General features: G+C 43.9%; 2 protein-coding genes across 5 annotated transcripts; one reads left to right on the top strand and one right to left on the bottom strand.

The window, feature by feature from the left end:
- Positions 1 to 119: 119 nt before the first annotated feature.
- Positions 120 to 2618, top strand: mmab (metabolism of cobalamin associated B). Its single transcript, XM_018749160.1, has 9 exons — positions 120 to 322; positions 495 to 559; positions 813 to 906; positions 1010 to 1067; positions 1173 to 1245; positions 1427 to 1524; positions 2121 to 2185; positions 2277 to 2336; positions 2431 to 2618. Exons 1-9 carry the CDS (start codon positions 213 to 215, stop codon positions 2513 to 2515), a joined length of 708 nt encoding a protein of 235 aa, XP_018604676.1. The 5' UTR covers positions 120 to 212; the 3' UTR covers positions 2516 to 2618.
- A 191-nt stretch (positions 2619 to 2809) lies between these two features.
- On the bottom strand, positions 2810 to 9737 carry aldh3b4 (aldehyde dehydrogenase 3 family, member B4). Of its 4 annotated transcripts, none has more exons than XM_018749157.1 (10): positions 9235 to 9331; positions 7586 to 7781; positions 7305 to 7415; positions 6883 to 7003; positions 5328 to 5413; positions 5045 to 5126; positions 4542 to 4931; positions 3908 to 4074; positions 3722 to 3821; positions 2810 to 3490 (listed from the first exon to the last, which is right to left on the bottom strand). In XM_018749157.1, exons 1-10 carry the CDS (start codon positions 9261 to 9263, stop codon positions 3291 to 3293), a joined length of 1482 nt encoding a protein of 493 aa, XP_018604673.1. In that variant the 5' UTR covers positions 9264 to 9331; the 3' UTR covers positions 2810 to 3290. The 4 variants fall into 4 exon arrangements, with proteins under 4 accessions (XP_018604673.1, XP_018604674.1, XP_018604672.1 ...); XM_018749158.1 differs by lacking the exon at positions 9235 to 9331 and adding an exon at positions 9692 to 9737 and having other exon boundaries at positions 2811 to 3490; XM_018749156.1 differs by lacking the exon at positions 9235 to 9331 and adding an exon at positions 8667 to 9212 and having other exon boundaries at positions 2812 to 3490.
- Positions 9738 to 12047: the final 2310 nt, after the last annotated feature.

The raw sequence follows: 12047 nt of genomic DNA on the forward strand, positions 1-12047 counted from the left end.
AAGAGAAGAACGCGTCATCGGCTGACATCATCCAATCACAGTCGCGATTCCTCTGTACAGCCCTTCGATAGCCCAATCAGCAGAGCGCGTTCCACTTCGTGCCATCAGTCGTGTGATGATGTGATCGACGGAACTTCCGTATGGAAAGCGAAGGTGGCCAAACTTTCTGATTCCGTTCATTTGTTAGTTTTTTTCTTGCCCGTTTTTTAAAGATGGCTTCGATCGTTGTCAAACGTGTCCCGTCGCACTTCGCTCTGCTTTCTTCAATAACGCGCTTTCGTGCGCGCTCCACCTTACTGTTACATTCATCAGGAGCGCGCAGGTGAGCTTATATCACCAAGCAGTGAATAATTGCAATGACTTAGAGTTTGCTAGCTTCCTCCTGAATTGTGAATGTCTTGTTATAAACAGAGTAGATAGATGCAATCAAATCATGTGATTAACGTTTCGATAATATTTGCCAGTGTTAAGACATTTGTTTCTTCCATCACCAGTTACACATGTGCATCTGAACCCGGCAGCAGGACTCCTAAGATATACACGAAAACGGGCGACAAAGGTGCCTGTGCCACTTTCTCTTATCAAAGTTTATGTATTTCCGTGGAACCCACCCCCACCGCGTTTGAGTAGTTTTTACTGCACCACTTCAGGGTACAGGTCTCTCTCTCGAGGTTCTGCACCCTGCAGGAGGTGGCATTCGCTCCTTGCTCCTTGGAGTTCCTTAACCACTGCGCCACCTGCTGTCTCTTCACTCACTGGGAAACCGTGAACCAGCTTCCTCCGGCTCACTGCAGCTTTTACTGCTTCGAAAGGTTTCTCCAGCACGTTCACTGGAGAGAGGAGGCCGAAGGAGGACCCCGTGTTCGAAGCTTTGGGGGCAACGGATGAGCTGTCCTCAGCGATAGGGTAAGCTGTGGCACACGGTGCATGTTCACTCATTGTATACCATCATGGACGTTTATTTGTCATGAGTCACTGTAATTGTACTTTGTGTTTTTTTTCCTTTTAGATTAGCCCGAGAATTTTGCATTGAACAGGGACATCCCTTCGTCGAAGAGCTGGACAAGGTCCGACTTGACTGTTGCAAGCTCTTTGAGTCGACATCAGAACGCATTCTGGGTTGTAACTAACTCGCGCCTTGTGGTTTTTCTGTTTTGTTCTTGCCGTTACAGATCCAGTGTGTGTTGCAGGACGTGGGGTCGAACATTGCTACCCCCCTCTCTTCAGCCAGAGAAAGTCACATAAGTAAAGTCCAGATTTCACTACGGTGTCATACCTGCTGAGCTGCATCGGCACACTCGAAACACATTGAGCAGTTTGTGTGTGGGTGTATGTTCAGAGGCCTCACTCAGATGTTAGAAAGGTCAATGTAGTCCATGTTTACCTATTTTTTCAGCCTAAGTGTCTCCCTTTCTCAACTTCCCAGAGAAAACAAAGTTCACAGGACAGCCTGTCTCTGAGCTTGAGAGCTGGATCGACAGATACACAGAGGAGCTGCCTCCCCTCACCAGCTTCATCTTACCAGTAAGGCCACAGTTAAAGCGAGCCTGTTTTCGTGAACGCCCTCATACCACACATGCTAGCTGATTCTAAGGCACGTCGCATGGGGAAATGTTCTACAAAAGTCCGGTGCAGTTTTCTTGCAATAAACACATACCCAAAAACGAACTGCTAGTTACCCTGAGTTGTATGTCTCTTTGGAACAATTTGGTTTGGTAATACAATTAAATTTTAAAAATTTGTGTTTGCATTTTTTTGTTTTATTTTTTCCACAATTTGTTCCTGGAACAAAGGGCTGAATGTATAATGCTGTTTGTTCTCAATGTGTTACACTGCTTTTTCTTTATGGTGTTAGGCATCACTTGGGAAACAGTTGGATTTCTCCCCCCCCCCCCCCTCCTCCTCCCCCATAAGTAATTTCATTACCTAGTTTTGAATGTTTGGTCTGTGTTGTAGAACTATTTAGGACCTATGGGGGACAAGTGCATTAATCTGTTAGCTAGTAAAGGTGGGAAGGGGGAAATGACCCAGTGCAGATTCTGTGTTTTGACTGAGGGAGGCAGAAAAGACCATTGGGGAAGATGAGCAATTATCTGACTGGAGCCTCTATTGTGTTTCAGTCTGGTGGGAAAAGCAGTGCTGCTCTCCACGTGGCCAGGGCAGTATGCCGCAGAGCTGAGCGCAGGTCAGACACAGACAGAGACAGACACACACAGACAGACACACACACACACACACACACACGACTCATGCTAAAAGCACAACTCTTGTTTCAGGGTTGCTTCTATTGTGCGAACAGGTGAAGCTGACACAGATGTTGCCAGATTTCTCAACAGGTGTGTAAACAATCCCATCCCTCTTGTGCACCACAATGTTTAAAAAAAAAAAAAAAAAAAAAAAACCTAAATTGTACATTTCTAAATTTCTCAGATTGAGTGACTACCTATTTACAGTGGCACGGTATGCAGCCCTGAAGGAGGGCCATCAGGAGAAGATCTACAGGAGACCACAGTAAGGACTCTTGGGAACTGATGAGGAAACAAGTGACTTTCAGTTGTGGTACAGATTAAAAGTGAATAGTTTAAAATAAAAAGTTTTGTAAACATCTCAGTCCCCAAGCTTGAGCCCTATTGAAATGCTGTGCAGAATTGTGCTACCAGTACAAACCTACAATCAACCAAGATCTTGAAGTGTCCTGCATGGAGAAGTAGGCCAAGACTGTGCTAACCTTGTCATACTTCAGAGGAAGATGCAATAATTGCAGGGCTGCCCCTTTTGAAACCTACATTTTTTGCAGAAATTAGGCATACTCAAGTTAATACAGGGCTTCCCTGTGCTTGAGCCAAAAATGATCCCTTGTATTTTATACAATTGTTTCTGATCAGTTTTATGAAGGATACTGAGTTTTTCCAAGATGAGCAGTTACATTTATTAGAGGCAATTTACAACTTCAAAACAGTTACAAAAGGAACATTAGATCTTGTGAAAACCCACTTGCTGTATGGTATAAACAGCCACCACAATGTCACAAGGACGTGAAACATTAAATGTGCCATTTCTTAAATACATAAGGCTTTTGTGCAAGAATACAATGTCATGGAGATTAGTTCTCTTCAATATTAGCTGCCAGAGGAGATTGTAGTTCTGAGCCTTTAAGGCTAAGGAACAGTATTACTTAGACATGAAGTTAAAGATCCAGTCACCTCCAGTATCATGACACCAGTTCCACCTGTTTTGACAAGAATGGGCGATTGCTGTCAACAGGTGAAACAATCAGCATGATCATCCTGTCACAGGATCTGGCACCAGCCTTGGCTTCTGCTGGACAGGGTGCTGGCCCATGTCATGAGTGACAAATTGTGGTCCTCGTAGGGCGGGTAGCGCAGATAGGTGATGCATTCGATGCGTGTGCTGCGCAGCAAACAGGACTTCCTATGTGAGAAGGTGTCAAAGCTGTGCCGTCCATGGAATGAGCCCATTCCGCTGGCACCTACCCATCCAGATGAGCAGAAGTTAGGCAGGTTGCTCTCCAAATGCATTGGATGGACATAAAACATTAGGCAGGGAAAAAAATGCAATGCATCTTAAGTTTTAGAATTCCTGATGTTTTATTCCATGGGTAACTGAATACCTTTAGATAGATATACAGCTGATAAATGGGCAAAAGTTAATGGTAGTAGTGTGGGTTAAGGAAAGAGCAGTGCGCTTGTCCCTTTCTTACCAACACCTCCAAAGGGAAGCATCACCAGCAAGCTCTGCAAAATGCAGTCGTTGGCACAGAAGCTTCCACTAGATGTGTCCCTCATCAGCCGAGAAACGACCTGCAAAGGAGCCACGCTGCTGAAGGCCATCACCATTTGCAGCATACACCTGAACACACTGCATGCGTCCCTCCACAAGTGTCTACCTTGCTGTTGCTGGAGTAGACGTACACACACAGTGGCTTTTCTTGGCGGCAGATGATAGAAACTGCTTCATCCAAGTTCTGGACTGTGAGAATGGGAAGGACTGGGCCAAAAACCTCCTGCTGCATGATGGGGTCCGACTCCACCACCTCAGTCAACACTGTTGGTGCTTTGTAAAGGTCACAGTATAACAAATAACTTGAAACTACTACTGGGCTGAAATTCAACAGGTCATCTCACCTCATGAAACTGAAATATGCCCTTTTTGAGGACAGCATGCCAAGCCACAGCTGCTGTACCTCAGTGGAGTTTTCCAGCAAGCTTTTCAGTTATTAGCAACAGCAAAGTATGTATTGCAGTTGGAAGTAGCTTTTGCAAAGATCCACTTAATATGCTTTACCATTTTAATGTTTGTTCAGCTGACATCATCCAATGTGACTTACTGATTTCACAAGCATTCCATTTACACAAGTGGATAGTTTACTGTACCAATTCAGGGTAAGACACTGATCAAGGATATTGCAGCAGGAGGTGGGATTTCAGTTTGTATCCTTCAGGATGTAGTTTAAGATTCTGCTTTCAAAGGACTTGAAAACATGATTTTGGGGGGGGGGGACCCCATCCCCCACAACTCACCGATGTATCGCTCAGCCTCATTCACCTGTCCCCCGATCTCCACTTTCCCAGACTTCCAGATCAAGTCTCGCACACAGATGAAATTTTCTGTGGAGACCAGGCGACCAAAGCACCTGGACTCACGTGGGTCAGGGCCATAGAACTGGTGCAGGCAGTTGCGCAGGGCCTGCAACAGCTGCATTTGGGTGTCGGCATGACACAGCACATAGTCAGGGGCCACAGCGCTCTGCCCTGCGTTGTGGAAGCGAGCCCAGGCAATACGGCGTGCCGCAGTAGCCACGTCACAGTGTTGGTCCACGTAGCATGGGTTCTTCCCACCCAGAACCAGACTGACTGGCGTGAGGGTTCGGGCTGCACTCAGTGCCACCTTGCTACCAAGTGCACTGTTGCCTTGGGGAATCACACAAAGGCAAAGTACAATCAGGTTCTACATGCTGCTGAAAGTAGAAACCCCCCACACACACACACACACACACACACACACACACAAAGTGACAGCTCACCTGTCAAGAAGATGTGATCAAATTTTAGATCAACCATTTCTGGTAGGTCACTGGAGCCCGTGAGGATCACATGGTAGCATTCCTACAGACAAATTTGCATTTAGAGTCAGATGTATGGCAGACATACCTGCTCAAGGAAGTACCACAGCTCAGCCAAACAGACCACCCAAGCCTTCACCAGCTTGAATATTCAATAACTATCTGCAAAGATCTGAAAGGCTGCAACACTGTGATACCACTTCAAGCACCTCAGTATAGAGAAGTCATGGAACAAGTCACTTGCATTATCCAAGTAAGAGGGAATGATTCTGTCCAAAAGCTCTGCAGTGTGAGGGCTGGTTTCAGAGGGGTTGATGATCACACAGTTTCCTGAAGAGGAAAAAAAAAATTATTCAAAGAATTTTTATAAAAAGAACAGGCTGTTGAGGAAATCAATTCTACATTGCTCCACAAGTGAATGTGCGAGAGTGTGCCCTGTGCTGGCATATCCCAGCTCAGCCCTGTTTGAGATGTGATTGGCCTTGGACCACTGCAGACAAGCAACTCTATGCATTCCTCACATAGCAACAGGGTAAATTGGTCCCATGAACTCAACCAGTTAAGCTAGTCACTTTGGGAGGGTAGATCTTAAATTTTGCATAAATAAGAGACTATATAAATTTAACACTTGCATTCATTGATTACCAATAAGCACTTGCACAATGCAGGGTCACAGTGGTCCAAGCCCATCCCAGATATTTATGGGAGACAAGGTATGCCCTGGATGGAGAAACATTAATGCTTATGATATAAAGTAGTCAAGATTGCTGCCCATGTCTTTCACTCAAAGAGCACAGTAACTTGAAATGCACTGTGCAGCACCATGAAAAAAGTAATGTTCATTTAACAGCAAGATTACTGTAGTCATGTTCTAAAAAGCTATTTAACTATTTAGGGACTCAACCTAGGTTTGAATCCCACCTCATGCTATAGTACCCTGCGCTAAAAATAGAGCAGTTTTGAGAAGCTTAAAGACATTACTCATGAGAAATGTCAGCTAAAACTAAATTTGCCATTTGAGTTTATAGTGCATTTACCTTAATCGATGCGATTTGTTCACAAGGCCAGCACCATTGGATATATTATGTGCATATAGTAGTTTAGTTATGGAAAAAGCAAATACCTGAAGTAAAAATATCACTAAACCTGGTAAAAAACACATGCATTGAATAAGCTCATTGTAGTGGTTTTTGTTGTACAAGAGGCTGCTATTTGAGGGCTGGATGTATTAAAAATAAAGTGTTTCTGGACTGGGATGTTCAAACAAGAACCTGGGCCAGTTCTATAAACAGGTAAACCATAGCAAGTGCCAGGATCTAGGGATACTAAAACTGCTTCTAAAAAGGTTAAAAAACCATTGCCCAGTAAAGCCCCATGTCTTTGAAATTGTGGCATTTTAGAGGCAACTTCCTACTCAGTTGCATGAATTTCACACTGTATAACATGACATTTGTTACCTTAACCATGTTCAGTCTTTAGTATTCACTCCTTTTTCAGTTATTAAAATATAAAATTTGTGTTCTGTGCCTGTATAATGTTCAGATGTTTAAGTTACATGAAAACAATTTGTATCCATAATAATTTGTGCACCCATCTTTTATATATATATATAAAAAAAAAAAAAAGTCTCAAGAACCAGCAAAGGGAAATGCCCAACACAGGGAAATTCAGGGCAGCAGTTGACCACACACACTGCACCCACAGCTGCATCCTTGTTTCTTTACAGTATGAAGCAAAAATGTGTGGGGCAGATCAGTGACTGACATGTGGATGAACAGTTAACACACAAGTCCACTGACCTGCAGCAATGGCACCAACCAGCGGCACCAGGCAGTGCTGCACCGGGCTGCACCAGGCCCCCACCACAAGCACCACCCCAAGAGGCTCACTCACAACCATGCACTCATCAAGGGAGGTCACCTGCCACTCAGGATAAGAATGAGTAGTTAGTAGGAAACTGCCACACAAGCTAAGAAATCCAAAAATGTTGGTATGCGGTGGGGAACCACATGACAACCATCTGAGAGGGTTACAATGTAAACTAAGAGCCAGCCATAGGCAAGACCACAAAATAATCAGCTTTGAGCTCCACAACAGTCTGCTTTGTTTCTCAAACAAAGCACATTCCTTCCCCCCCCACCCCCCACTAGTGGGTCTCACACAAAGCTAAGCCACACCATACTGGAGTGCACTGGCTGTTCCTCAAACACCATGGTCTCACCAGGGTCCGGTCAATACACTGTGGCTCCATCCACCTCTTGAGGTTGCTGGTGGCATAAAGAGCTTCATTCTTCACCACAACCAGCTCTGACATCACAGTCTCGAAGCGGGGCTGCAAGAATGACAGCGTCCCCAGTTACATCCAAAAGGAAGTAACTTTAGAAAGTGTAAAAGCTACATCGCATTCCAGTGCAATCTTCCACATCATCCTGCAATAGCCATCAACACCTAGACTCCTCAGCAGTGCAGCTGTAAATTTTACACAGCATGGTCAGTCCAAACCTTGCGAAGATCCCTGGAGAGCGCATCCACGAAGTCGCACTCGTGGTCTACAAGCATGCGAACGAGGGCGTCCAGCTGGGTACGGCGGAAGCTCTCCGTCAAGGTGCGGCCCATCCGAAAGGCTCCTCTCGCCCTCTGCAGCAGTTTCTCGCAAACCGTCAGACAGCTCTTCACACAGGGGTCCCCAGGCTTGGTCCTGCAAGACAACACCAGCACATCTACAAAGCACCCAAGAGAAGATCCCCACCTCAGCAGGTCACGCAAACCATGTCAGCCCACCTGGACTCCAATGCCATAACCTGAGAACATTCTATCAGCAGCCCACAATGGACAACCTGTTTCTAAGTGAAACAAATATGCATCTAAACACAGTTTTCCCCACTTCACTTACTCACACACAGTAAGTCACTGTGCGTTTGTTTTCTATAGTTTCAGTTTGTTCTTTAAGCTGTTAGCTTGTTCATAGTTTTGTTATGTTGCCAACTCATCCTTCATGGATTGGGGGTTTGAACTGCACCACAGTATTTCACCCTAGACTGTCAAAGTCAGAGAACTTCTGCTCTGTACAAACCCAGCAATACCAAAGGCACCAGCTCAACAACTAAAACAACCACCACCACCACCACCACCACCACCACCACCACCACCACCACCCAGAGCAGGACTGTTAGTCCATAGCACATGAGGCCAGGTACACCCTGGACAGGACACCAGTCCATTTGCAAGGCAATTAGACTAGTCTCTCACACAGGGCAGTTTAAAAGAATCCAACCGAAATTACTTTGGACTGCGGGAGGACCGCAGTGAGCACGGGAGATCATGCAAAGTCTGGCAGATCTGAAGAGCCTTCAGCTACAGGACACACAGCAGACACTTTTGGCACCAACACGGCTGAACGGATGCTTGATTTGCGAAGTTCTGCTTGTTAACGGTTTAGCCCCGTAGCGTTGCGCTCATCAACAACGGTCACATGATAATTTATAAACACAAACTGTCAAACACTTGCTCCGATGAAAAACGCAACGAACAACAAGTTGTACCACTTTATCCTACAAGAGGAGAGCAACGAAAGAACTTTTACCTCCGGAGCGAGCGGAACCAGCGGCTCGGAGAGGGAGAAGGGTTCGGGTTCGTGTCCATGTTCACAGTCAGACTCGGTAGCGAACTCATGGTGCCGGAAGCTGTCTGGTCCGCGCGCCTCCCTATTTATCGCGGATTGAGGTGCCGAAGCCGTTCGTCACGTGCTCCCCCGAATCGAACACGACGTTCACGCAACTTCCAAACCCAGGCGCGAGAAACGCTAATAAAGGCTAAGAAATACCAATAAGGCTAATGAAGACAAAGGTCCGCCGCAGTTCAGCGGTTTTGTCCTGAGTCCCGCCTCTCTCAACACTTTGCGCTTTCACGAGATTGTACGGAAATAATTCGACACCGAAACGCGTTAAAAAGCAAAAAAGTGTTCATTTAACGTCCTCAGCCCGTGACGATGAATTAGCGAAGAGACGCCACGCAAATCACTTGAAAATTGCCACGTGAACAGAATAAGTACATATTACATTCATTTATCAGACGTTTTCCCCCCAGCGACGTACATCTCAAGAAAGTACACTTTGTGAATCATATTAAGATTAGCAGGAAGAGAAACATACGGAAAATGGAACGGAATTAAATGAAACATTACAACAAATCCTCCGTTTCCTTTATCTGGAACTTAGAGTTTAGTAGTGTTCTTGTTTTCAAGATACAGAAATCATTATTTCCGAACTGTGACGTCACGACCCCCCCTCCCCCAACGCTGTTTGTGTCCTTTATAGTAATATATTGTAGCGCTTGTTGATGTTTCAGTATTTTATTAGGAGTAGGTTACGTGACGCAAATTCTCTGTATTTTTAACAATATGATCTCGTTAAGAGATGATAACGGAGCTGTAAAGCCTCTTGCTCTTGGTTTTTTTCTTGCTGTTTGTTGTTACTCAGTTCGGCACTTATTTTCTGAGGTGACCGCACGTGCCGATATTGAACGTAAAGCCCCCCCCCCCGCATTTTAAACAGGTAATGAGTTAAAATTGATAGATAAAAGTCTTTGCGTAGAAACAAATATACTTACAGTGAGTTACCCATTTTATTTAGCTGAGTCGCAGCCTCCGGACTCAGTGGTTGCCGGTTCGGATCCCACCTAGTGGTGCTGTGGAACCCCTGTTGAAGGTCCTTACCCTGAATTGCCCCAGTAAATATTGCCCAGCTGTATATATGGGTAAATCAAAGTAACCAGTTTAACAGTGTAAGTTGAAGTAAATGTAAATGTGGGCATGGGGCAGCAGGTAGTGCAGTGGTTAAGGTGCTGCCTTGTAATCTGAAGGTTGTCGCTTGAAATCCCACTCTTGATGAAGGGATTTAACCTAAACTGATACATCAGGAATAGTATAAATGCTTCAGTAATTGTAAAGTTTATCTAACACTGTTAGTTGCTTTGGACAAAGGTTTCAGCCAATACCTTTAGATTTAGTAAATGGTCAGGGCAAAGTTGCAAAAAATAAGGCATTTCAGGAATAATATTTTCATTAACATTCACCCTGACTAGCAGAGTATTTCATGATCTTATGAAAAGATTGACGTTGGTGCCCAAGCTTTTACGCAGACATGAATCGCAGAGACTGGGACCCATGCTGAGGTTTGGCTCTCCCATGTCCCCCTTCAACCTGCCACTATGGGCTGTTTCGAACCCCTCTCCCACTGGCCCAGGAACACATACCCAGTTGTCTCCCCTGGCTGTGTAGAGACAATGTTTATTTAACAGCTCTTTTCAACACATCACAGTGCAACAGCAATGTTTTTTTTTTTTACTGTATGCTTAACATGCAAAAATCCAATTAAAAGTTTATCATATCTGTGCAGCAGTTTAGGACAATTAATCATGATAAATACATTTTAATTTTTCTTCCAACTGGAGTGCTGGAGTCTCACATATGCTTAAATAAAAGGAGTAATTTGAGCTTTATTTTACACAGATTCAGTATACATTAGAATGTGCAGTTACATATTAATGATGTTATCTCCATTCTGGAAAAAATGGCTTTTTGGGGGTGGGGGCAACCAAATAGGCCAGATAGATGGACTCTGAGCTGTATTGTCACATGTAGAGAGAAAAACACAACAGCAGACAATTCACAAAAAACACAGACACTAATCCAGTTGTATTTAAGAAAAAAGTTTACATGAGTAGTTACCAGTTTTGTTGTTATATTACAACAAAAATAAGTTGAATTATACACAATTTTTTCATTTTACAGTGAAACAGCCTTTAAAACAACTAGAATTTCAAACAGTGCAACCAATATTTTAACCGTCAAAGATGCTTTCAAAAGTTCAGAGGGAGACAGTACTTGAGACGTATTGTTTTTTCTCCTAGCTGCTGCTTTAACAAGGGAGAGCGTCAAATTTTATGACATCATTAAACACTGACGAGTAAGATCACAAAAGCACACTTGGCTTAGCCTGTGACATTACCTTTTGGGTATCGCCATCTTCGACCGACCGACCGACTCCCCCACATTATCTCAACAATCAGCAGCTTCATTCCAGAGCTCAAGCCATTTGACAGTCAATTGTGTCAAGGAGACACAAGCGTCATTCACCATCACCATTAGATTTGACATCAGTATCTATATTTGTGTAGAAGCCCTTGAGATGGCATTACGACAGGACTCATGTGACTACAGCATGCTGACAACAAAACTAAGCCCTTTCTTATAAAACTTTGGAGAAGTTCGCAAAATTTTGCATGGCAGAGAGCAAAACAACAGAAAATCAATCCGCTCACAAAAACATGTGGGACACCTCGGATCAGGTTCCTCTCCCATTTTCATACTGATTCCAATAGGATAAATGTTAATACGTATAATAATTTCCATATAGATACATATATCTCCATCCATCAGTACACTGTAGTCCAAATTCAGAATTGCATTCTAATGACCTTGAAGACAACTCACTCTTTACAGACTCAATATCAATGGTTATCAATAAAGCAACAACTTCTTTCCTTTTTGTAGTACACATGACTGTGATGAAGATGTGGGAACTTAAAATCAGAGGGAGACTCACGATTCTGCAGTTTGACATCTGCTCATCACAGCTGAGAATAAGCTCTGCTGTGCACATCTTAATTCGCAATAAATCACAACTAATACACTGTTCATTTTGCCAACTGCTGTGTTTGCAACAATGCATGACAGTCTTTTACAGAGAGGGATGTTTTGACACTTGTCCTCTAGACAATTTATAAGCAAAACAGATGGAGGCAGGAATCACATAAAACTTTAGTTGCTTGTTCCTCATGCACAAACACACTGAATAATTCTTCAGAAAGACAGATTTGCATAAGTCTGACATAAGCTATTGCTTTTTTTTCCCCATATTTTCCTGTGAACCTTTCACCTTCTTCAGCAGTTTTAAGAGATTGC

This window comes from Scleropages formosus, chromosome 19 (assembly GCF_900964775.1).
Source record: "Scleropages formosus chromosome 19, fSclFor1.1, whole genome shotgun sequence".
In the NCBI taxonomy this organism is placed as follows: Eukaryota; Metazoa; Chordata; class Actinopteri; order Osteoglossiformes; family Osteoglossidae; genus Scleropages; species Scleropages formosus.